Source organism: Castor canadensis, chromosome 8, assembly GCF_047511655.1.
Source record: "Castor canadensis chromosome 8, mCasCan1.hap1v2, whole genome shotgun sequence".
In the NCBI taxonomy this organism is placed as follows: Eukaryota; Metazoa; Chordata; class Mammalia; order Rodentia; family Castoridae; genus Castor; species Castor canadensis.
The window spans coordinates 149,895,436-149,922,687 of NC_133393.1; the positions used below are offsets into that span (position 1 = coordinate 149,895,436).

At 38.2% G+C, this 27,252-nt stretch overlaps 1 protein-coding gene across 1 annotated transcript in view; it reads right to left on the reverse strand.

Annotated features, from left to right (window-relative positions):
- Nucleotides 1–22,706, reverse strand: part of Enthd1 (ENTH domain containing 1) — a 109,353-nt gene extending 86,647 nt beyond the window's left edge. Inside the window, exon 1 of the mRNA XM_020173463.2 lies at nt 22,218–22,706. Within this exon, the coding sequence (XP_020029052.2) occupies nt 22,218–22,566 (349 nt within the window). The 5' untranslated portion in view covers nt 22,567–22,706. The remainder of the gene's footprint in view (nt 1–22,217) is intronic.
- Between the last annotated feature and the right edge of the window lie 4,546 nt (nt 22,707–27,252).

Genomic DNA, 27,252 nt, shown 5'->3' on the forward strand with positions numbered 1-27,252 from the left:
TCTTTCCTGGTAGAGTCTTGTGCTTTTGCCCAGGGTCAGCCTCGGACCAAGATCTTTCTACGTACAGCCTCCCACTTAGCTGGAACCATAGATGTGCACCACCATGCCTGACTTATTAATTGAGATGAGGTTTTGCTAACATTTTGCCTGGCTGGCCTCAAACTGTGATCCTCCCAATCTCTGCTTCCTAAGTAGATGGAATTACAGGCATGAGTCACCATGCTAAGTAATAACTTCTAAATCCATTCTCTCCTCTCCATCTAGATCCTTTAATTCAGATCCTAACCATTTATTGCCTATGGTATTCTAAGTTTTGTAGTTATCTTAGTCTTCCAATCTACCCTCCACAATGCCTCCACCAGGCATGAGTAGGAGGAGTAGGAAGAAGGGGAGAAGTATCTAAAATATCAAGTTATTTCCAAGGTTAAAAAAAAAAAATCTTCAGTCAGGGGATAGGAGCAAAGTTCAGTGGTAGAGTGCTTGCCTAGCATGAGCAAGGTCCTGAGTTCCATCCCCAGAACCAATAAAACAAACAAACAAAATATTTAGTCAAGTTCATGTTTCAAAGTACTACTCTGTTCTAAATACACACCAATAGTAGGCACTGCAAGTCTCAAAAACAAGATAAAAAAGTTTCATGAAGAAGAAATACAAGAAAAATGAAAATGCAGCATGCAGGGCCAAGGCCACACAGCTTCTAGGCTCTCCATCTGGCAGCCAGAGTTCAGCCCCTCAGGTGTTAAGGATCCAGAACTGCTCTCACCCTTTGATGTGAGAGTTCTGTGTTTATGTATGAGAGAAGGCTGAGAAGAAAAGAAAAAAAGGGGGAGGGGAAGGGGTCAGCTAACTGCTTTCTGGGCTATAACTTATTTGTAGTTGTGGATCTAGAAACAGAAAAACACTCATGCAGCCTTAAGATGTGGGGCTAAACTAAGCCACCTTCTTGCTTAGTCCCAGGCTCTGGGATACCCTAATTTTACTGTTGGGCTTGAGCCCCAAGCCATCTTTATAAGACCTATATTGAACATTTGAAGAGAGCAGGGTAGAGGGAACTGAAAAACCAACATGAAGGAAAAAGTGAACATGGGTGGCTGCAGGAAGAACCTCTCACCCAAAATAACTCTGAAACCATCATTCTAAAATACATCTTTTAAAAAATGAAAGACTTACAAATGCCCTATATAGCTATCCTTATCTCAACCAGCAAAAACCCTTGTTCCTTCCTATTATTGCTTATACTCTCTCTACAACAAAATTAGAAATAAGGGCAAAATAGTTTCTGCTGGGTATTGAGGTGGGGGGGAGAGGGAGGGGGCGGAGTGGGTGGTAAGGGAGGGAGTGGGGGCAGGGGGGAGAAATGAACCAAGCCTTGTATGCACATATGAATAATAAAAGAAAAATGGAAAAAAAAATGAAAGACTTAGAAAGACAGCCACTAAAATCAGCAGTCAAGCTGTAAATCCACTCACACCTGTAATCCTAGCTACTCAGGAGGCAGAGATCAGGAGGATTGCGGTTCGAAGCCAGCCCCGGGCAATTTATTCTGCAAGGCCCTATCTCGAAAATACCTAACACAAAAAAGGGCTGGTGGAGTGGCTCAAAGTGCAGGCCCTGAGTTCAAACCCCAGTACCACACACACACACAAAAAAAAAGCAAATCCAACCTCACACCTGTAATCTTAGCTACTTGGGAGGCTAAGAACAGAAGGATCACAGTTCAAGGCCAGTCTGGGCAAAAAGTTACTGAGACCCCATCTCAACCAATAGCTAGGCATGGTGGCATGTGCCTGTCATTCCAAGCTATGCAGCAGACTGAGATTGGGAGGACTGCAGTTCTAGGCCAGTCCAGGGGAAAAAAGTTGGACAGACCCCATCTCAACAGAAAAAAAGTTGAGCGTGGGTGTCACATACCTGTCATCCCAGCAATAGCTGGAAGTATAAAATAGGAGGACCACAGTCCAGGCCAGCCTGGGTGAAAAGCAAGATCCTATCTCCAAGACTCCACCAGAAAGAAATAACTGAAGCACAGGGCTGGAGGCATGGCTCAAGTGGTAGAGAGAACCTGCCTCTCAAGTGTAAAGCTGAGTTCAAACTCCAGTACCACCAAAAAGTAAAAAGGAAATTCACTCCAAATGAAGTAAATGTTTCCATGGGATCTTCTACAGAGTCAGTATTTATAGGATTTAAAATCCTCTAACAAAGATTTTTAAATAAATGATTGAGAAATGAATTCAGGACTCATATCCATAATAAAGAATATGAAATTATGAAACAAAATAGAGATGGGCAGAAATGAAATAAGAACAGATGGATATGAGGAAACAGTTTAAAATCCTAGATGTAAAAACTACAGTTATTAAGACTTAAAAAAAGAAAACAAAAAACATCCTCAACACCCAAGATAAACTCCAGACTCACATAGCTGAAAAGAGAATTAGAGGTTATAGAACAGTACTAAAGAATTCTTCCAAAATGCAGCACAGGATAAGCAACAAGATTAAAAAAATTAATTAAAAATTGTAAGAGATTACAAGGCCCCAATATTCATCTAGAAGTTTCAAAGGAAGATAAAATAATAGAAAAAACAATATTCAAAGAGACAAATACTGAGAATTTTACAGAAAATACATGAATCCTCACATTAAAAGTGATCTTCAGCAAGGTCTGGTGGCAGATACCTGTAAATCCAGGACTCCAAAGGCTGATCCAGAAGGATCAAGAGTTGAGGCCAGGAGTCTTTGCTCCCATTTCCTGTGTAGGGAACAGGAAATGTTTCTCTCCCTCCCCCCACCCTCACAATCTATACTTTATCTTGTTATAAACTAAATCTTTACTAAAATTTTAAAAAGTAAGAGTTCAGGTTAATCTGGACTACTCAGCAAAACCTGTCTCAATAAAACAAAGGCTGAAATATAGCTTAGTGGTAGAGTGCTTGTCTAGCATACATAAGGGCTTGGGTTCACTTCCCAGGACCACAAAAAAGAAGAAAGAAAAGATTTCTAAAGACCAAGCTAGGTAAATAAAAAACAAATATAGGGCTGGAAGTATGGCTCAAGTGGTAGAGTGCCTGCCTAGCAAGCTCAAAGCCCTAAGATCAAACTCCAGTACCACCAATATAAACAAACAAACGAACAAATAAATAAATACATTCCTAGAACACTGTAGAAAAATGGAAGAACTTTAGGATAAAAAGAAAACCTTAAAAGTTATTCCCAATCACTTCTTTGGACCTATGGGAGCACACTTGCCACTCAATCAGCACCATTCAATAAGCACATCAGTCATTTAGTCTGCAAACACTTGATACCTCCCCCATACCAAATAAAAAACTAGAGACCCAAATAAAGTAATCTCAGCCCCCACTCAGCCCAGTGAGGGAGCCAGCAGGCAGATTAATGGCCACAAATAGCAGTATGATAAGGACCAGAGAGGATGTGTGGACAGGTGCTAGCGATAGCAGAGAACAGTGCAGAAGCCTTTCCTGTGAGTACTTGCACAGAGCTCTATTTCAACATGAATACATGTTCTAGGAAACAAAAATAATAAAAGAATCAAGGACTAATACTATTAGCTAATCTTTACCGGTGACTTGCCATGTACGTGACTCACAGACTACCTCTAGTCCTCACTATCACTCAGAGTTAAATATTAAGTTCATTTTACAGAATAGAACAGCAAGGTTTAAGGTGATAAAGTAACTACCAAAAACATAAAGTTAGTAAGTTAGAAAGCAAAGGCTAGCTCTCCAAAACCGACAAAATGTAGACCTCAATTTCTTTGAATGACCTTAGTCTATAATTATAAGCTGTTTTATTTGATAAGAACCTTAAGAGATTAATTCTGTTGACACAGCACTGGAAATGCTAAACTGGTTGCTCTCTCTTTTTGTTTACTGTACTGTCATCCACATGAGTACAACAAACAAAGAGCACCAGGAAGACTAACCAGCTAGGCAAAGGTCATATTTAAGTTAAACTGAACTCACACTTTGCTTCTCACTATCATGATTACTGAACAACTGTATTTGTTGAAAAGGAACAAAAGGCTATCTAAAATACTCAACTATTTTAAATAATAAATATGTTGTTTAAATGCACAATAATATAACTTATAACTTACAACACACTTATGGTGACCCAAAACCTGTAACATATGCTAAAAGAAACTATTTGCTCATCAAAAATATTTGTTATAGGAAATTACATTGCTCACCTAAGCTGTAAGTGAACTTAGAAGCCTCTATTAATCAACCTACCACCAATGAGCACTCCTACATTGCATTTAGTAATCTACAACCACATATCAGGCAGATTCTCTGACTGGAGAATTTTGATGAGTGCTGTCTGGCAGCAGTAGGAAAAAAATTAAGTCTGATCTACTCTGAAAGTGGATTATTCTTCTACAGTTATTAGCCACTGCATCACACAGACTAGGAACTATGTGCCTCATACTAACCCAAGTCCAGTTCCCTTCTGTAAAAGCATCAATACCCTAAAATTTTAGTTTTTGACTTTATAGTCTTGACATGACAAATCAAAATCTAAGGAAATTTTTTAACATTTTAAAATATTTTCTTGGGCTGGAGGTGTGGCTCAAGTGGCAGTGCACTTACCTAGCAAGTTCAAGGCCCTGAGTTCAAGCCTCAGTACCATCAATTTTTTTTAATTTATTATTATTCATATGTTCATACAATGCTTGGGTCATTTCTCCCCCCTGCCCCCACCCCCTCCCTTACCACCCACTCCGCCCCCTCCTTCTCCCCCCCATCCCCTTGATACCTGGCAGAAACTATTTTGCCCTTATCTCTAATTTTGTTGAAGAGAGAGTATAAGCAATAATAGGAAGGAACAAGGGTTTTTGCTAGTTGAGATAAGGATAGCTATACAGGGAATTGACTCGCATTGATTTCCTGTGCAGGTTAATTCTTTTTTATCTAACCTTTTCTCTAGTTCCTGGTCCCCTTCTCCTATTGGCCTCAGTCGAACTTCTTCTTTCTAGATATCTTGGCTCTATATAATTCATTACAGTTACCTGGAAAAGGAAAATCTATCATTCCTTTTCCTCCTACCAATCCAGAGCTCCCTCTTTGTCTAAACCTTTTCAGGAAACAGTATCTGGTGTTTTCTTTTCTTCTATGAGAATCTGAATTCAACTTCCCCCATAGATTTTAATAATTTATAACCAAATGTGAATATAAATAAATGTATTATGTCATCCAGGTTATTTGCTTATATATTTTAATTTATAACTGTTTACAAAAGTTTAAAATATTTAGTTCTTAGTTCAAGATATTAAAAATTTGGTGAGTAAATTAGTGATTGGTATGAGCCCATTCCTGAATTTTAGAGGACACCACAGAGAAGAAGCCTATACATAAATCAGTCATGAATATAAATGTGAGGCTCCTCATTTCAAAAATCACATGACTGATAATAATAGTAGAGAGCTAAAAAGGCAGTTAACAATGCATATTACTTCTGGTAAAATAGCTTAACTTTTATTTTTTTTGCAGTACTAGGGCTTGAACTCAGGGCCTTCACCTTGAGTCACTCCACCAGCCCTTTTTGTGATGGGTATTTTCGAGATAGGGTCTCACCAACTATTTTTCTGAGCTGGCTTTGAACCGCGATCCTCCTGATCTCTGCCTCCTGAGTAGCTAGGATTACAAGTGTGAACTACCGGCACCCAGCAACTTAAGATAACTTTTTAACAACATTGAAATTTTGTCTTTTAAAAATGTCCCCCTTAAAAAAAAAACTTTAATTTAAATATAGATATATATTAAATGGTCTATTTAAAGGAAATTAACTGAAATTTCACAACATCTAATTGAGACTAAGATAACACATGGACCTATAATGTACACTTTTCCTAAAATGTGAATTAGTTTTAAAAGAATGCCATATTTTTATAAATAAATAATTCAATGGTACTAAAAAGCTTTCACATTTCACAGGGTATTTTCCAGACAAATTCAACTAAATTCCTTCTGTAACTTCAGTGAAACCTTGTAAGGGTATTTTTAAGACTCAATTATAGCTGGGCACCAGTGGCTCACGCCTGCAATCAAAGCCACTTAGGAGGCTGAGATTGAGAGGATCATGGTTTGAGGCCAGCCTGGGCAAATAGTTCGAGAGACTTCATCTCCAAAATAATAAGAATAAAATGAACTGGAAGTATCACTCAGATGGTAGAGTACCTGATTTGCAAGAGAAGAGTGAACCCCTAATTTCAAACCCCAGTCTCACAAAAAAAAAAAAAAAGATAATTATAAGAGGCTGTTTAGTACAATAATAAAGTGTGACCAAATGGTATCAGGACATAGAAGTTCTAATTGGGTTCAGCCATTAATTTGCTGTGCTACTTACTTAAATAACTTAATCTCACTGAGTTTTGGCTCTGGAAGAAAGATAATATACACACTGGACCCCCCTTACCCAAGAGGGATATGTTCCAAGACCTCCAGTGGATGCCTGAAATCATAGATAGTACCAAACCCCACATATACTTTTTTTCTATATGCACATCCCTATGACAAAGTTTAATTTATAAAACAGGCACAGTAAGAAAGTAACAGCACTGGCTAACAATAAAATAGAGTAAGTATAACAATATTCTGTAAAAAAAAGTTATTTAAAATGTAAGAATTATTTCTGCAAATTTCCATTTAATATTTTCACAGATGGCCACAAGGAACTGAAAATGGAAAGTGAAACCACATATAAGGGAGAATATGGTAGCCTTCCTTTCTCATAAGATTGCCTTAAGAACCAAATGCTATAATGTATATTGAAAAACTCTTATTAAAATCTAACAATGCTTAAACTGGATACCATATGAAAAAGAATGACTACTACCTCTATCTTCAAAATATATGCCAAAGCTAGTTCTAAATAAATCATGGATACAGCAAAAACTATAAGATGTCTGGAAGAAAACATAGTAGAAAATCTTCCATGGGATAGGTAAGTTTCTTAGACAAGGCCTAAAAGGCACTAGTAATAAAAGAAGAAATAATTTTGCCTTCATCAAAACTGCGGACTTTTTAATTTTTTATTTTTAAGCCCACAAATGGGCCTTATTTGGAGGTTCTAACAAAGGAGTGCAGCTATCCGTATTCCTTCGTCTGAAGAATGGCCTCCTCTGTTGGGGGAAGCTCGTCTCTTCAACCAACATGAAGAGGTGAGGGACGAAGGGGACACCAGCCTACCTAGCCATATCAGCTAAATTAACCAATGGGGTAACAGCAGATGGCAGCCAGATCACCCTCACATCCAAAATTATGAATTTCTGCTTGTCAAAAGACATTAAAAACTGCAAAGACAGTCTACGGATGTGGAGAAAATACCCGTAGTCTATCTACCTGACCAAGGACTCATCCAGAATGTGTACAAAATTCCTACAAATCAATAACAAAAAGACAAAAATAAAGAATATGCAAAACATTTGATAGGCAAATTGCCAAAACTCATAGGAAAAGGTGCTTCTCTGGGGAGAAGGAAGGACTGACTGGAAAGGGGGAACTGTATAGGGTGATTAAATGATCTTCATCTTGATACGGGTTAAGGATTACACTCATCAAAATTCATCAAACTGTACACTTAATATCTGTGTATTTTATAATATGTAAGCTGCATTTTAATAAGTACTATTAGCATTAAAAATATCTTAAAGCAATTTAAGTGAAGACATGGAAAATTTATTAGTCAACTCTGACATTTATCTTTTTATCTTTCTAATAGAAGTTGATTGCTATAAATTTGCTAAAGGTATAAAAATATCAATGAATTAATCACCCATTCATCAAATATGTATGCGTGGTCTTACCCAAAGCACTGTATCAAGTGCTAAGGACATGGTTCTTGCCCTTGAGAAGTTTTGTTTTGTGGGCTCTGCATAGTGGCATATTCTGTAATCACAGCTATTCAGGAAGTGGAAGTAGAAGGATTACAGTCTAGGTGGGCCAGGGCAAAAACACAAGACCTTATTTGAAAAATAAACTAAAGCAAAAAGATCTGGCGACATGGCTTAGGTGGTAGAGTGCTTACCTAGCAAGCAAGAGGCACTGCACTGAGTTCAAACTCCAGAATAGCCATGAAGAGAAGAGGGGAGGGAAAAGGAGGGGAGAGAAGAGGGACAGAGGGAGGGAGAGAGGGGTAAAGGGAGGGAGGGTGGGAGGGAAGGCAGGAGGGAAGGAAGGAAGGAAGGAAGGAAATAACTTTGAAACAGATACACAAAAGAGTAAACAAACTGAAAAATTAACAACTTTTTAGATCCCCAGAGAGGTACAGTAGTCACATGCAAACCACTGACGCCAAAGTGGAAAACTGACAGGTGAATAGGAAGACTCGTGGCTTGCTGGAGCAGAAAGTCACAAGCACAAACCTCTAAGAGAGCAAGAATGGAGGGAAATTAATCATCCAGGAAGGAAACCTGAACTGTAACCTAATGAACTACTGGAGGCTTAGTGTGGACAGATCTGCGGGATAAAAACTCCCAGTCACCAGGGCCCTCTCCAGGAGCTGAACCTGGTTGTCACAGTGAATACTGGAGAAAAATACCTTGGTGCTCCTCGTGGAGGGGGCAGGAGACAGGGATCATCTTCAAACATTCCAGGGCACTCTGTGCTTCTTAACAAGTTCTGCCTCAAATTAACTAAATTACTCAGAGACTAACCTGATGGGATATCATCAGAGTTGAACTTATCTGGGAGAAGGAAAATACCCAACCCCAGTCTACTCTAGCCATCCTGCCCCACTAAGAGGGGAGCCAGTGGGACAGGGTGATAACTGAGAAGCACATGTGAAGTTCACACTCCATAATAGCTCACTAAAAGACTTGGACCTCGTCTTGTAGGCCTACAGAATGCTTGAGAATCTCAGTAGAGACCAGCAAAACTGAAAAGCAAAGACCAGAAAAAGTAAAAAACAAACAGAACAGAGTATTTACAAGTGTGGGACAACTGCATGAGGTATAGCAGGTTGGTAGGAATCGAAGAAGGACAAAGAAAGGAACAGAAGAAATACTTGAAACAGGGCTGGAGGTGTGGCTCAAGCGGTAGAATGCCTGCTTTGTAAGTGAAAAGCCTTGAGTTCAAACTCCCCGTCCCACCAAAAAACTGAAATATTTGAAACAATAACCACTGAGAATTTCCAAAAATTAATGACAGACACTAACCATAGATCAAGGAAGCTCAGAAAGCAGTGAGGAGGATATATGCCAAAGAAGTACCCCAGGCATATCACTTTCAAACTACAGAAAATCAAAGATAAAGAAAAAAATCCTGAAAGAAGCCAGAGGAAAAAAGATTTTACCTATAATGGAACAAAGTTAAGGATTACATTCAACTTCTCCTTAGAAACCATGTAAGCAAGAGGAGAATAGAGTGAAACATTTAAAGTAGAAGGAGAAAAAAACCCATCAACCTAAAAATTCTGTGCCCTGTGAAATTATCCTCCAAGAGTGAAGGAGAAATAGACTATCTCAGACAAAAAAAAAAAAAAAAAATTCAGGGAATTTGTTGCCAGTATACCTGCCTTGCAAGGAATGTTTAAAGAAATTCTTTAGAGAAAAGAAAAAAAAGGTCAGAAACTCAGATCTGCATAAAGGAAGACTATCAGAAACAGAATAAATGAGAACAAAATGAAAACTTTTTTTTCTTATTCCTTGTTAATCTAATAGCAGTTAGTTCAAAATAATGGCAGTGATGTATTTGATTATGTATGCTTATGTGTCTATATGTCTATGTATCAGAAAAATGAGTAAGAGCATAATACAGGGACAGAATGATGAATTAGAGTTATTTTGTAATTATAAGGTAATAGCACTACCTATAAGGTTGTATGTGTGTTAGATGGCTTTCCTTCACTGTAATGAATACTTGAGACAATCTGCTTATAAAGAGAAAAGGTTTATTTTGGCTCACAGTTTTGGAAGTTTCAGCCATAACTGGTTTGTCCCATTGCTCTTGGGATCATGGTGAGAAACTACATCATGGTGGCAGAGCCTGACAAAAATGTTCATTTCATGACTGAGATGTGAAAGAGAGGAAGAGGAAGGTTCCAAGGTTGCTCTATTCCCTTCACGAACAGACCCCCCAGGGACCTAAAGTCCTCCCACTAGGTCCTACCTCCTAAAGATTCTACCACCTCTCAATGTCACCATGGCCTGGGGACTAAGCCGTTAAAACATGGGCCTCTGTGGGGACATTTATCCAAACCACAGCAAGTGTTATTTAATAGTGGATCTGGATTAGATGTAAATGCATATTGCAAACTCTAGGGTAAGCAAAGAAGAAGGGAAAAAAGAAGTATAACTGATATGTGAATAAAGGAGAGAAAATTTGGATCATATAAAATATTCAATTAGAACTACATGTGAAAACATGAGCTTAGCATGCACAAAGCATGAATCCCCTATAGCAACAAACAAACAACCAAAATGACAGAAACAAAAAAAATAGGAACAAATTGATAACAGTAACAAATGTGGTAGCTATTAACTCAACTGTATCAGGAATCAGTTTGAACATCAGTGGTCTAAATGCACCAATTAAAAGACAGAGATGGTTGATGTTGATCAAGAAATAATACTTGACTAGAGTATTAGTCAAATATTCTTGTCTACACAAAATTTACTTTAAATATAAAAATACACAGAGAATTAAAAGCAAATGGAGGACTAGGCATGGTGGTGCATGCCTATCTATAATCCCAGCTACTCAGGAGGTAGAGGTGGGAAAATTGCAATCTGAGGCCCACCTGGGCAAAAGTGTGAGACACTATCTGAAAAGTAAACTAAAGCAACAAAAAGGGCTGAGGGCATGGTTCAAGTGGCAGAGTACTTGCCTAGCAAGCTCAAAGCCCTGGATTCAAAACCCCAATACTACAAAAAAGGTAAATGGAGAAGCCAGGTATAATAATAGTACATACTTGTAATCCCAGCTACTCAGAAGGCTGAGGCAGGAGGACCATGTGTTTGAGGATAGCCTGGCAACAAAGTGATACCCTGTTTCAGCTTAAAAAAAAAAAAAAAAAGGATGGGGAACTGGGCCTGACATGGCTGTTGCTGAAGAAAAACTCATGGGTGTTCTCTTCAGTTTAGAGACCATTTCTTTTGTTGAGCAGAAGCTTTTTAGTTTTATAAAGTCCCATTTACAAGCCTTGTATGCACATATGAATAATAAAAGAAAAATGAAAAAAAAAAAAAAACTATAGGAATCACAGAAATATGGCTCTGAAAGGATCCTGTAAGATATTTTCCAAGAGTCCTCCTGTGTAGGCATCATTTCTATAGGATCATTTACAGTGACTCAGTCTCTCATAAAATCCTGGCTTGTCACATACAAATGTGACCTTTGTGAGCCGCAGCTTTCTCAGCTATGAAAGAAAACACTACTATTTACCTCACAGAGCTATCGTGAAGACTGAATGATAAAGCATGTAAAGGTCCTTTGTAAACAAGAAAGCACTTTACAGATGATCCCTGAACATTCTTTACAAGCAAGTTACTCTTAGAAAACAAAATTTATCTTTGCATTTCAGTAATTCTAAGTGGTTATTCTTTTATATATCAGAGATTTCATAACCACAAATTGTAGAGCAATATATCTATACCCTTATCTAGTAAGCAAAATGATTTTACATTACTACTACACATACCACTAAGCTTACAATGTAAGTTTTTCTCAGACTCTTTTGGAGGAAGAAAATTACCAACTTTGAGACATCCATGAAAAAGTAAATCTCATCTCAAATAAGCAAATATGTAAAATAGTTCCATGACTTTAAATTAAGTGAATTTCCTCATATAACCATATTAGATATGTATGTACCATATTATTTATATATGTATTAAAATATCAGATGTAATCAATAAAAAAAAAAAAATAAAGTCCCATTTATCTATGCTAAAAAAAAAAAAAAAAAAAAAAAAAAAAAAAGAACTCATACCTCAGGGTAAGAAAATGGATATAGAAAGACATACCATGTTAATACTAATAGAAAGAAAGCAGGAGTAGCTACATTAATTTCAGAAACAGCAGGCTCCAGACCAAGGAAAGTTATTAGGAATAAATGATAACTTAATGATACATAATGATAAAGGCGGCAAGTCTCCAAGAAGACGTAACAATCCTTAATGTGTATGCACCTAGTGCATCAAAATCCACATGGCAAAAACTGACAGAACTGAGACTTCAACACCCCTCCATAAAAGATGGACAGACCCAACAAGCAGAAAATGACTAAGGATGTAGTTGAACTCAACAACATCATTAGTCTCCTAGACAATAAACATTTACAGACATCCAACAGCACATTACACATTCTTCTCAGTTCACATGGAACATTCATCATGATAGACCACATTCTGAGTCATAAACACACTTGAATAAATTTAGTATACAAAATCATATAATGTCTACTTCCAGACCACGATGGCATTAAATTAGAACTCAGTAGCAGAAAGATAGCTAGAAAATCCTAAAACATCTGGATTAAACAACACACTTCTAAATAATGTATGAGTTAAAGAAATCTTAGAAAAATTTAAAAATACTTTGAACTAAGTGAAAATGCAAACATGACTCATCAAACTTTGCAGGAGATAGCAAAAGCAGTACTTAGAAGAAAATTTCAATACCAAATACATAAAATAAAAAAGACAGAAATTCTAAAGTCAATCACCTAAGTTTCAACCTTAGGTGAAACTAGAAAAAGAACAAATTAAAACCAAAGTAAGCAGAAGAGAAGAAATAACAGAAATGGAGCAGAAATCAATGAAACTGAAAACAGGAAATCAATAGAGAAAACCAACGAAACTGAAAGTTAGTTCTTTAAAAAAAAAAAAAAATCAAGAAAACCAGTAAGCCAGGCTAAGAAATAAAGAGAGGACATACATTGCTAATGACAGAAATGAAAGGGAGGATGAATAATTAAGGAATAATGTAAACAATACTATGTCCACAAATCTGACAATCTAGACGACATGGATCAATTACTTGAAAAATACAATCTGCCAAAACTCACACAAGAAGAAATGAAATAAATAATCTGAATAGGTCTATTCCTATTAAAGAAATTAACTCAATAATTAATAACCTTATAAAACAGAAAGCACCAGGCCAAGATGGATTTATTGGTGAATGCTACCAAACATTTAAGGAAGAAATTATGACAATTAGCTGTAATCTCTTTCAGAAAATACAAGCAGAGAGAATACTTTCTAACTCATGAGGGCAACATCACTCTAACAACAAAAACATTACAATAAAACTACAGACCAGTCTCTCATGAACATAGATAGAAAAAATAATAAAGTATTAGCAAATCAAATCCAACAATGTATAAGAAGAATTATACACTACAACCAAGTAGGATTTATCCCAGATATGCACAACTGGTTAAAAATTTTTTAATTAATGAGCTCTCAAGTGGTAGAACAACTGCCTAACAAGCACAAGGCCTTGAGTTTATACCCAGGAATATCACACACACACACAAAAATAAATGTAATCCATCACATCAAGAGATGAAAGAAATCACATGACAATACCAGTAGATACAGATGGTGTAATTGTCTATACAAAAAAAAAAAAAAACCACCAAAAACCATCGAAGAATCAACAATGACAAGAACAATAAGAACTCCTAGAGCTAATAGGTGACTAAAGCAGGATTGCAGGATATAAAGTTTTAATAACAAAAAAGTCAATCTTTATGACAGCAATGAATAAGTGGGTTGAAATTAAATAGCACTGATGTTAATATCCCCCAAAACGAAACATATACATAAATACTACAAAATATGTACAAGATCTATCTGAGAAAAACTACAAAACTCTGATGAGAAAGTAGAGGACAGATATCAGCAAGATGGCAGAACAGAATTTTCCAATGCTATTATCTTGTAGAAACATCAATTCAAACAATCATACACACATAAGAGCTAAGGACATCAGGCAACAGATTATAGCAACTGGGTGCAGCACAGAAGTGATGACAAATTGAATTGAATAGGAAGGACAGTTTTACCCTCATCACCTCTCCCCTAACCCCAGGCAACACACTGTGGAAAGGTATAGCACCCCCTCCACACACACACTATACATACACACAGAAATGTGGAAGAATGGAAACTGAGCCTTGAACTCCAAAACCTGGCCCATCCCAGTAAAACTCAGCACCGGGAAGGTTTTCATTGCCCTAGAATCCAGGCCAATGTCTGAGGACTGAGCCTCCAAGCTCACCCTGATGCCAGATAAGATGCCACAGCCCCAAGATCCAGGCTTCCCTATTGCTGGGTCAATCACAGTGCTCCCAGACTCTGAATCAGATCCAATGACAGGAAAGCTCCAGTGCCCCAGATTTTGGACCTGCTCCAGCACCAGGCCCACCACAAAATCAGGCTCTAGGCCTATCCCAGAGACAAACCAGAGTCCACAAACCCTATTCAGGCTGGTGCTCTATGGATCCAACCTCCAAAACCAGCCCCTACAGATATAAGATCCAGGCCCACAGAGCACCAAGGCAGCCCCTAATGCCCCAGACTTCAGACCTGCCCCATTGCCAGGTCAGCACGCACCCTACCCTCAAATACCAGGGGGGCAATCACCAAGACAGGCTCTAGGCTTGTCCATTGCCAGGCCAATCCTCAAAGCCCCACCCTCCAGGCTGGCTCCTGCTTTAGCAGACCCAGATCCAGGTCTGTTACAAAAGACTCTAGTGCTGGTCTAGACTAGCACTAGACCACCCCTAAACCCAGGTTATAGGACCTAGGTATGCCTAGGTCCCAGTCTGGTCCCCAAAGCCCCAGACCGAAGCTAGTCTTTGAGGACCTAGCCTGGAGGCCAGCACCTGCATACCTAGCCTGCAGGCCAGCAACAGGTTCCAGCCTTGGTCTCTATAGCCCCAGACTCCACTCTACTCCTAGTGGCTCAAAGGACCAGGCCAATGCCTGCAATCCTACGTTCTAGACCAGAACCATAAACCTAGGTTCTAAGCTGACTCCAGTACTAGGATGGCCCAAAGCTCCAGGTCACTCCCTATGGCCCCAGGCTCCAAAGACCCAGAGTCTAGGCCCAACCCAGTAGATCCCAGTGCTAGGCTGGATACTGTGGACTAAGGCTCTAGGCCAGCCCCCATGGACCCAGACCCACTCCCCATGGAATAAGACTAAGCCTGTTGGCTCACCTTCCCTAAGCCCAAGACTCAGGCTGTAGGCCCATCCCAATGAACTCAGGTGCCACGTCCATCCCAGTGCCTAGCCCAGCCTTACAAACCCTATCAACAGATCCACTCCAGTGGATCCAGGTTTCAGGCCCAATCCTGAGGACGTGGGTGCCAGGTATCACCAGCTGAGGACTCCAGCAGCAAACCTATCCTCAAGAACACCAAATGGCCTGCCCAGAATTCAGGATGGTTGACAGGTGAAAAGCTTCCCCAAACAAAACCAGTCTAAAAAGATTGAACTAAGTCCCTACTTTTTCAAATATGAAGATCAACATAAGGTAACAACATAAAAAACCCAAGAAGAGCCAGCCTCAGTGGCTCAAACCTATATTCCTAGCTAATTAGAAGGCAGAGATCTGGAGAATTGAAGCTTGAGGCCAGCCTAGGCAAAAAGTTTGTGAGACTCCATCTCAACCAATGGCACATAGCATGGCATGTGTCTATGCTATGTGGGGAAGCACAAATAAGAGGAACGCAGTACCAGGCCATCCTGGGCACAAGCAAAACCTGTTCCAAAAATAACCAATACAAAAAGGGCTGGCAGAATGGCTCAACTGATAAGAGTGCCTGTTTAGTAAGTTCAAGACCCTGAGTTCAACCCCCAGTAACACACACACACACACACACACACACACACACAAAAGAAAAGAAAAAGGAGATATAACACCATCAAATAAATCAAAGAAGAACTAAATAAATGGAGAGATTAATATTCATGCAGAGAAAGACATAATAAAGTCAAGATGTCTTCCCAACCTGATCCATAGATTCAATGTATTCTCAGTCAAAATTCCATCAAATTATTTTGTGGACATCAACAAATTGATTCTAAAGCTTACATGGAGAGGCAAAAGACCAAAATAACTAAAACACTATTGAAAATGGAAAAGAATAAAGTTGGATACTGACATTACCCAACTTCAAGACATACTATAAAGCTACAGTAGTCAAGGCAGTGTGGTTTTGGTGAAATAATAGACAACTCCATGGATCAGAAGAGAGAGCCCAGAAATAAATTCACATTAATAGAGCCAACTGATCGTTGTCAGGAACAAAGGCAATTACACTGGAAAAAAGACACACTTTTCAACAAGTGGTGCTAGAAAACTGCAAACATGCAAAAAACAGATCTTACAACACTCACAAAAATTAACTAAAAATTGACCATCGACCTAAATAGAAAATGAAAAGCCTAGAAAATTCCTAGCAGATAAGTGGAGAAAATAAATATAACCTTGGGTTTGGCAATGGTTTTTCACCTGTAACACCAAAAACAGGATCCATTTAAAAGGACTGACAAGCAGGACTTCATTAAAATTAGAATTCCTGCTCCATGAAGACATTGTCAAGAGAATAAAAAGATAAGCCACACAGTGAGAGGAAATATTTGCAAAAGGTATATGAAATAAAGGATTGTTATCCAAAATATACACAGAACTGTTAAATAGAAGATAAAAAAAAAAAAAATAGAAGATGCAACCTGATTTTAAAAGGGCCTTAGCTGGGCATGGTGGGTCCCACCTATACTCCTAACTATTCAGGAGATAAAGATCGGGAGGATAGCAGCTTAAGAACAGCTGAGGCAAAAAGTTCATGAGAACCAACCTCAAACAGTAAGCTGTGTGTGGTGGGGTGTACCTGTGATCCCAGCTACTCTGATAAGTACATACAGAAGTATTGTGATCCAGACTGGCCCTGGCAAAAAAAAATGCAATTTAATTATCTGAATTAAAGCAAAAAGAACTGGGTACATGGTTTAAGTAGTACAGCACTGGCTTAGCAAGCACAGGGCACTGAGTTCAAACCTCAGTACCAAACACACACACACACACACACACACACACACACACACAAAAATGAGCCTAAGACCTTAACAGATACTCTACCAAAGAAGATATATAGATGACAGATAAGTATACAAAAGGATGCCCATATCATCTTCAATCAGGCAAATGCAAATTAAAACAATTTGCTACCATATATCTTTCAGTGTGACCAAAATCCAGCTGGGGTGTGGCTCATTTGGTAGAGCACTTGCCTCGCAAAAACACAAGGCCCCAAGTTCAAACCCCAGTACTGCCAAAAAAAAAAAGACTGCAATAAATACTTGAAGAAATGTTCAACATCCCTGGCCATAAAGGAAATTAAAAAATGACATTGAGATTTCATCTCACCCCAGTCAGAATGGCGATCATGAACACAAACAATAGCTGGCAGAGTGGCTCAAGGGGTAAGAGCACCTGTCTAGCAAGCATGAGTCCAAACTCCAGTGCCGCAAGAAAAAAAAAGAACACAAACAACAATAAGTACTGGTGAGAATGTGAGGGGGAAGGAACCATTATACACCTCTAACTTGAGCCAGTGACACCATTCCTGGGCATGTATCTGAAGGAAGGGAAATCAGGATACCATAGACACCTGCACACCCATGTTTACTGAAGCACTATTCACAATAGCCAAGCTATGGAATCAGACTAGGTGAATCAGATAAATGGGTAACTGATATAGAAAATATGGAATATATAAACAATGCAGTATTAATCAGCCAAAAAGAATGAAAATATGTCATTTGCAGGAAAATGGATGGAACTGGAGAGCATGTTAAGCAAAATAAGCCAGACTTAAAGACAAGTACACAGCATGTTTTCTCTCACATGTGGAAACTAGACATACACACACACACATACGTACATATACACCATAAATATAAATGTGGGACTCTTTGGGGGGGTGAGTGGGAGGGGAAAGGGAAAGAGAATCCTGGGGGTGGATAATTCAGAACATTGTGTGTATGTATGAAAATGGCATAATAAAACCCAGTAAAATCTGTTTAAAATACAGGGAAGCGGGAGGGGTAAAGAAAGAGCAATAGAGGGGTTAATCTGATCAAAGTATAATATATGCATGTATGGAAATTCCATGGTGAAACCCTTTGTACACTAATAAAAAAATTAATTAGAAAAATAAAATAGGAAGACCCAGCTAGTGAAGATGAGTTAGCCTAAGGGGGAAATAAAGGCCAATATCCAGAACATTAACATTGCCTAATGCTGGTGAGGATGTGGAACAACAGGGACTCTCCATTGCAAAATGATTCAGCCACTCTGGAAAAAAAAAAGTTTAGCAGTTTCCTATAATATTAAACACACTCTTTACCATGTAATATAGCAACCACACTCCTTAGCATTTACCCAAAGGAGTTGAAAACTTAGACAATAATAGCAGCTTTATTAATAACTAACAAAAAACTTAGAAGCAACCAAGATGTCCTGCAGTAGGTGAATGAATAAACTCTGGTCCATCCAGACAACAGAGAATTATGTAGCAGTAGAAAGAAATGCAATATAAAGCTACAGAGAGACCCAGAGGAACTTTAAATGTGTATCACCATATGAAAGAAGCCAATCTGAAAAGGATACATATCTATGAATTCAATTCTGTGACTTTCTGGAAAAGTCAAAATATGGAAACAAGTGGTTGCCAGGTGTTGAGAGGAGGGAAGAATGAATAGGCTGGGTGCAGAAGATTTCTTAGGACAGTGAAATTACTCTGTATGCAGCTATAATGGTGGATACATATCATTACATATCTGTCAGACTGCAGCATGTACAACACCAAGAGTGAACCTTAATGTAAACTATAGACTTTGGGTAAAAATGAGACATTGCTATATGTTCATCAGCTGTCACAAATGTACCACTCTGATGGGGAATGTTAACAGGAGAAAAGGCTATCATGTGTGAGGGCAGGGGACTTATGAAAACTCTGTATACTCCTCTCCATTTTGCTGTGAATCTAAAATACTTCATTTAAAAAATAAACAGTTGGACTAGTGGAGTGTCTCAGGTGGTAGAGCAGCTGCCTAGCAAGCATGAGGCCCCAAGTTCAAACTCCAGGACCGCCAAAAAATAAAATAAAATAAAATAAACAAACAGTATAAACTTCTCAGTTTCTGTCCCAGATTAGTGAACAGCACTAGTGTAGTTTTCAGGCTCTTCCATCTTCCTGTATGTAACTGGTTAAATGTTTGGTCAAGTCTGGAAACATGACACATGTTCTGAAAAAGCAAACAGAATGATTAGGATAACATCATTCTTTCAACAATATAGTCATCCCATGGTTTCCAAGGGGGATTGGCTTCAGGACCCCTGCAGATAAGCAAAATCTGAGGATACTCAAATCTCCTTATATAAAATGTGTCATATTTGCAAAAAACTGTGTACAATCTCTGTTCACTTTTTAAATTAATTTTATTTTGAAGACAGGTTTTTACTGTGCAGCCCAGGCTAACCTCAAACTCAAAATCCTCCTGTTTTAACCTCCTGAGTAGTTGGGATCACAGATGCATGCCACTGTGCCTTGCTTCTCCCATTTGCTTTCAATCATCTCTAGATTGCTTATAATACCTAGTATAATGAAGTGCCAGGTAAATAGTTATCATGCTGTATGGGTTGGGGAACAATAAGAAAAAAAAAGTCTATGTATTCAGTACAGGCAAGAATATTTTCTTTCCACAGTTGAATCAGCAGATGCAGACCTGTAACTATGACAACCAGTGGTATATTATTGTTAAGAACATGGATTCTGCCAAGTGCCAGTGGCTCACATCTGTAATCCTCTGTAATTGGGACGCTGAGATCAGGAAGATTGCTGTTCCAGTCCAACCAGAGCTAAAAAGTTCTCGAGACCCCATCTCAACAGAAAAAGACTGGGTGTGGTAGCACATGCCTGTCATCCAATTACAGCAGGAAGCATAAAAGAGGAGGATCACAGTCCAGGTCAATCTGAGCGAAAAAGGGAGACCCTATTTCCAAAATAACCAGAGAAGAAAGGAGTGAAGTAGTAGAGTGCCTGCCAAGCAAGAATGAAGCCATGAGTTTAAACCCCAATACAGCCAAAAGAAAACAAAACATGGACTCTAGGCGTGGTGGCTCATGCCTACAATCCCAGTAATCAAGAGGCTAAGGTGGGAGTTAAGGACAGCCTGAGGAACACAGTGAGATCCTGTCTCAAAAAAAAAAAAAAATCTGAAGCCCAAATCCTTAGATTGCAATCTTAGTTCTGCCACTAACTAGCTGTGTGAACAAGTTACTCAACTTGTTTGCACCTTGGTTTCCTCACCAGTAAAATGGGGCCAACATTACCTACCTCAAAGAGCTATTGTGAAGAGTAAACAAATCCCTGTCATATAATTAAATTCTGTAACATGTTCACTAATAAAGGAGTCCAAAAAATGGAAAATACAGAATAAATTTATTTTTAAATAGTATGTTAATTACATTTTTAATAATATGCTCAATATATTTTTCTATAGTTGAGACACTATTTCAGGTCAATAGCAACAACAAAAACATAATACCATCAAGCATTTTTAAAGGTTATGTACATTCTTTTGGAGCACTGGGGTTTGCACTCAGGGCCTCAGACTTGCTAGGCAGGCACTCTACCACTTGAGTCACACCTCCAGCACTACCATTATGCATTTTTCAAAACCCATAGAATTGTATGCCACAAGAAAAATTACAATACCAAATATAAACTTTAGTTAACAATAATGACATTGGCTCTCCAATTTTAATTAATGTACCACACTAATGCAAGATGTTAATAACAGGAACCACATACCTTCTGTACCTTCTGCATAATTTTTCTGGAAACCTAAAACTGCCCTTAAAAAAGACCTACTTTAAAAATGTACTTACCACAGAGATTGCACTAAATGCTATCGTCTTCTCATGATTTATAAGACTATTGACTTTAAACACCAGCTGTAATTTTGTATTAGATGAAAAGTGCTGATTCTTCTGCCATTGTAGAGTATCTGGCACTACTGAATCATGTTAGTATTCTAGAATTAGTCAGTATTTTAGAATTATTTTACCACCTAAATTTCCATATTCAAGTGACTATTTCTATCTATTCTTTGAAGATAGCATAGTCTTTAGACCTTTATTTATGACTAAATTCCAATCTAACCATAATTATGAATTACAGTGACATTATTATGCCAAGTTGACATGCCCATTTTATTCACTTTACTCACTTTCTGAGGTATCATTTTATCAATAACCTTAGCATGTTAAACATCCTTTTGAGAGCAAATGTATTACCCTGGCATAGTGGTATCTGTCTGTAATACTAGCTACTCAGGAGGCAGAAGCAGGCAAATGAGTTCCAGGAAAGCCTGGGAAAAGTTAGCAAGACCCTATCTCAAAACCAAAATAAAGGGCTGGGTGTGGTGCAGCAACACCACCAACTACTTGAGAAGTGGAGATAGGAGGATCATAGTTTGAGGCCGGCCCAGGCAAAAAGTTAGCAAGACTCTATCTCAAAAACAAGCTGGTGTGGTGGTGCACGGCTGTGGTTCCAGATACTTTGGAGGCAGAGGTAGGAGGATCAAGGTCCAAAGTCAGGCTAGACAAAAGCAAGACCCAGGACAGGGCACAAAGTACATTATATGCATAGGGTATGGAGATATTACAATGAAACGTCTTTGTACAATTAATATATGCTAAAAGATAAAATGGCAAAATTATTTTTTTTAAAAAGTACAATACCCTATCTGAAAAACAAAATAAAAGCAAAAAAAAAAAAAGGATTGGGGGCAAGGTTCAAGTGGTAGAGCATTTGCTAAGCGTGAGGCCCTGGTTTCCATCCCCAGTAATATCAAAGAATATTTTTTAAGGTGGAGGTCATAGTTCATGAGCAAGCGCAAGGCTCTGGGTTTAATCCTCAGAACCACAAAACAACAACAACAAAAAACCAAGTATGTTCTTCAAGGCACTGAAAAGTTAACAAAGAGGATTCAATTAGAACCTCTAACCCCCATTCCTGGTTTCAAATGACCCACCCTCAACTCCTAATCTTTTTTTTTGGGGGGGCAGGGTTCTTGCACTTGCTAGGCAGGCACACTCTACCACTGGAGCCACGCCACCAGACTAAATAAATGTCTATCTTCACTGGCAACTGTATAAACTTAATTGTTACCTTGGTCTTTTCCAGCTTCATCTATATGTTGAAAATCTTTTAGCATTTGAAGGTTACAGAAGCCCTCTCTGCAATGCTGAATAACTTTCTTTGATCCATTCTTGATGAGATAATCCATTAGGGTAAGGGATTTATACACATGGCGCCAGTTCTTCCCATGGTCACTGAGTCTCTGCCATAGCATATTCATAATCTCTGAGAGTGATACCATGTTGAAAGTCAAGTCACTGATAACTAGCATCAGAGAACTAGAGGGACCCCAAGGGTCATTAGAAGTTGCTTCCCTGACTTTTATTTCAGCATCTGAGTAATTTTTCACAAAGTTTTTTACTTGCCTCCTGAATGCCATACGTAGAGCAAGTTTAAAGTGAAATGCAGGCTGAGAGAAATGGAAAGGAATGACTGGTTTATAAAACTCTTGACAGGCAATTGGTCCCCAGTTCTGTAGCTCCCAAATAAAATGATTAATCTGTGTTGATAAAGTATCGATTTCCTGCAAGTAAAGTACAAAACAATGTGTAAATTGCAGAAGACCAAGGCAGACTGAAAAATCCAGGTTTAGTTTCTTTTTTCTTTTTTGGCAGTACTGGGACTTGAACTCAGGGCCTCCACCTTGAGCCACTCCACCAGCCCTTTTTTGTGAAGGGTCTGAGATAGGGTCTCACAGACTATTTGCCAGGGCTGGCTTCAAACCGTGATCCTCCTGATCTCTCCCTCCTGAGTAGCTAGGATTACAGGTGTGAGCCACTGGCACCCGGCTTAGTTTCTAAATCCGCCTCTCACATCAGCCAGATGTGAGGATGGAGGATACCACATAAATGTTCCTAGGATAAGTACAGTAAAAGCTCTCATAAGAGATTGGCCCATATTATTTGAAGAAATATAGGTGGTCTTTCTAGTCCTAAAAGTTCTTGCAGAAAATACCATCAACCTCTTTGGCCAGAAAAACAATGATTATAAAGTATTATGTGGATAGTAGACAAATTTGCATTTTCAAGGGCATTTGCACTCTGATATCTGTTGTTTAACATATGCTGACATGTATAAAAATATTGTGTCCTGAAAGCAATTAAAATGGTGATGAAAACTGAGTTTTATAATCTCCTAGTGACCTTATGACTACATTCTTTTTAGAATTACAAGTCATTACAATACAATCTAAATAAGATCTGCTTTCTTGTTATTCTAGAGGGTCAACACGTAAGACAAATACTTTGATCCTAGAGGACTCCACAGCTAACTCCTGGTACCCTAAAATCAGTATTTTAGTGTAGATAAGTCTAGTAAACTAGAAGAAAAGGTTAAATTACTTTCTTTCCTTGCCTTTAGAAAAAGAAGTATGCATTAGGATTAAACAGTGTCAATGTGAGAGTCAAATAGTCTCAGGATTTCCCTAAAATCGGGAGTGATCAGCACTGACAGCACTGACAGACCTCAAAACAAGTACATACAAAGAGAAGCCCATTAAGATTGATAGAAAAATACATTAAAACTTGAAAGAGGTAGGCAACCCTAAGACTTTACATGCTTGTGAATTACCAACTCACAATTTACATGAAACATTTTCCTCTCCTCGTTTTCACTATTCTGCATTAGGTGAATCAGTTAGTTTACAATTTCTCTAGTGATTCACCGCTGACAACTACCAAGGCAGTGTGCCAAACTGATTTCAAGCCCTGACGAGCATCCAGACCCAACCAAGCCTAGATGAACTATAATCAGATTTTACTAGAGAAACTGCACACATACAAAAGAAAAAATGATAAAATCCATAACGAATGTTTGCTATTTTTCATTTTAATTCCCTTCCTTGACCTTCTCAGCTACTAGCTCAGGCCTGATTAATTTGTGTACTGAAGGAATACATAAATTTTCAGATGCATCCTAAATGAGGTATAGTTTCTTTTTTAAGTAAGAGATAATTAACCTTTTTTTGTAAAAACACAATACACCCTCAAATAAGCAAAACAGAAAATGTATCCATTTAATTAAGATTTCTCAGAAGAGACTACCTGAGAATTCTCAGGAAGAAAAGGTGTGTTTTCACAATTTTCTGATTTTCTCGTTTGTGCTTCATGTACAAGCATTTTTACCTGACTCCTGCAGCAAAACCTGATTTATAATGTTTCAATAGCTATTAAAATTTTCAATTTCTACTCTACTTTTTTTCCTCTCTACTAAACTCACTCAATGCAGAGATGCACTATGACATTGGCTTAGAGCAACAAATATTGATCTCTTTCTTCACAAGTATATTTTTAAAAACCTTGTTAGAATAACTTGCTGCAATTGAACAACAGTAGTTAAAACCATTTTTGTAGTTACCTAGCTATATTTTGAAGAGACAATCCTAATTTTTAGATGTTTCCTCTATTTTCTAACCTGCATTCTTACATTTTTGAAGTGTTTTCTTAAATTATATGCACAGATAAATATCAAAATAATAGCCTTCTACTTCAAAATAGTTTAAAATGGATGTGCTTGGCACTATACCAAAATTAAATACACTCCCAACCATTAAAAAAGCCACAACAGCTGGTGGAATGGCTCAAGTGGTACAGCACCTGCCAAGCAAGCATGAGGCCTTGAGTTCAACTCCAATAACACCAAAAAAAAAAAAAAAGCCACAAGGAAAATTCTGGATAAGTAAATTAGTATCACTTATTAATGTACAGTAACGTGAATTTTACTTTGTGATATAAACAGAATATATAAGCTATTATTCTACCATTGATATCTTTTCAAACTAACAAGGAATTCAACTGGTGTTAGCTGTAAATTATATCAGTTTATTATGTTTTAGAAACCCAACTGTAGACAAATGCTCAGTTTACTCATACCATCAAATAACCTTGAGATTGTAATTAAAGTCACATGCAGCATAACGAATGTTTCAGTCAATAATGGACTGCATATCCCACAAGATTGTATTACCTAGTGACATCATATATTAGTTTGTATAAGTACACTCTCTAATATTTGTGCAATGTCAAAATTACCAAATGGTGCAATTCTCAGAATGCATCCCTGTCATTAAGTATGACATGAAATATAGTGATACATCTGAGACAAAATTAGTGGCAAGAAGGTAAATTTCTACAGTTGAATCTTAGTTGTCTGGCTACCCATATCACTATAATATTGAGAAATAGAGGGAAGAAGTATTTCATGTCACAAATCTGTCATCTCCTCTGAGAAACATTCACTGACCTCACTACCTACTTAGGTCACATCATCTCACTCAGAACCAGGTTAATTTCCTTAGTGGACTGCTACTTATCTATTTGTTATTTGCTCATTGCTTTTCCTCACCACTAGACTAGAAGCCACTTGAGGACAGGGACTATCTTACACTGTAATCCAGTGCCTAATGGTACCTAGCAATGGCAGGTACACAAGAAACATGTAATGAGTGAATGACCAAATGACTGAATTATTCCACTTTGAGATAAACCTGCAGTGATTCTACAGCTTTAAACTGTAAGCATGACATTTTAAAAGTAAAATCTAGCTCTTGAATTGTCAAAATTCTAGAATTTGAGCAAATATTTTCAAATCAATCAACAAACACTTCTTAAGAACCTACCATTTATACAGCTTTGTGGAGAAATGTAAAATATGATCTCTACATTCAAAAAACTTCCTGTTTGATTAAGGATCTCTCTCTCTCTCTTGCATAATTCTAAAGCAAACAAATGAGGTGGAAGAGGTCTCTTAGTTTTCTTTTCAGATCTGCCCACTTCCACAACACTGTTTCCTTCTTCCCTACTTCACCTGAATCATAAGAGGAAAGCATTTACCAGGTGATATTAGATTACTGGCTTGTAATCTTTTATACAAACCCTCTGAGATCAGGTAAGTTGTGGACTTCGTGTGTGTGTGTGTGTGTGAATATAGGTAGTACCAATACCATACCTTGGTACCATACTCACTACCCACAGTAAACAGTGGGGTTGTTTTGAACAATGAGACTCAACATATCTGCAACAAAAACATGTACTATTTGGAGGAATAAATGGCCTCACTTCAGATTTTACTACCAAGTAAGTTAGAGGGGAAAATTGGTTTTCAAAACTTTTCAGATTTCACAATTGAGAACAAGGGATTTAGGAAGTGAATGAACTATCCAAAGACTTAAGACAATAATGAAATAACACCTAAGAGGCTTGAGTCCCCACAGGGCATCTCTGGAGAGATGCACTGAAAGTAGTGCTATAAGAGAGCAGCTCTTGTTTGTATAGGTTCTGCCTACAGACTTGAGTTTGACTCTGAAGGAAATGAGCTCTGGCCAAGATTGTTAAGGGAGAACAATTACACACAATACCTTGGCATTAGGAGATGTAACTGGAATCTCTATTTTGTGGTGCTGGGAATTAAACCCAGGGCCTCAAGCATGCTAGGCAAGCACTCTACCACTGAGCTATGCCCTTCAGCCAATTTTCTTTAATATGAGCATTTACAATAGTTCACGTTTTGCTTATGTTTGTAAATCAAACAAGACTGAGGTCACTTAAGCTTAACTTTTTTTCTGCTCAGAGATTCAAGTATCGTATCCATTTTGATTTAGTTTTTTTTTTTTTTATTTGTGATTTAGCTTTTGGTTTTTTGGTGGTTCTGGGAATTGAACTTGGGGCCTCTCATATGCTAGGACAGCACTCTACAACTGAGACACAGCCCTAGCCCCATTTTAATTTACTTTGACAGAGCTAGTTTTATTCCTTAGAGATGTTACTGGTTTGGAAGAAAGACTACTACAGGAGGCGAAGAAACCTTTTTGAGCCCATCCCTGTGCTCCTTACTTCATTCAACCAGTAAGTTTCCAAAGCTAACCCTGAGGCAGTCTCACCACCAAAGGGAGGAACGGCCCCCACCCCTTGGAGAAAATGGCTACACCTGGTTTTCGCATTTCTCAGCTCTCTAATTAGGCTTCAAAGGCACGTGGTTGAGGTCCTGCTCTGCATTTCCTAATTAAGGTTTAATACCTTCTCTGAGCCCCGTCCCCTCATCTGCTGCGTAAAGAATCATCACGAGATAG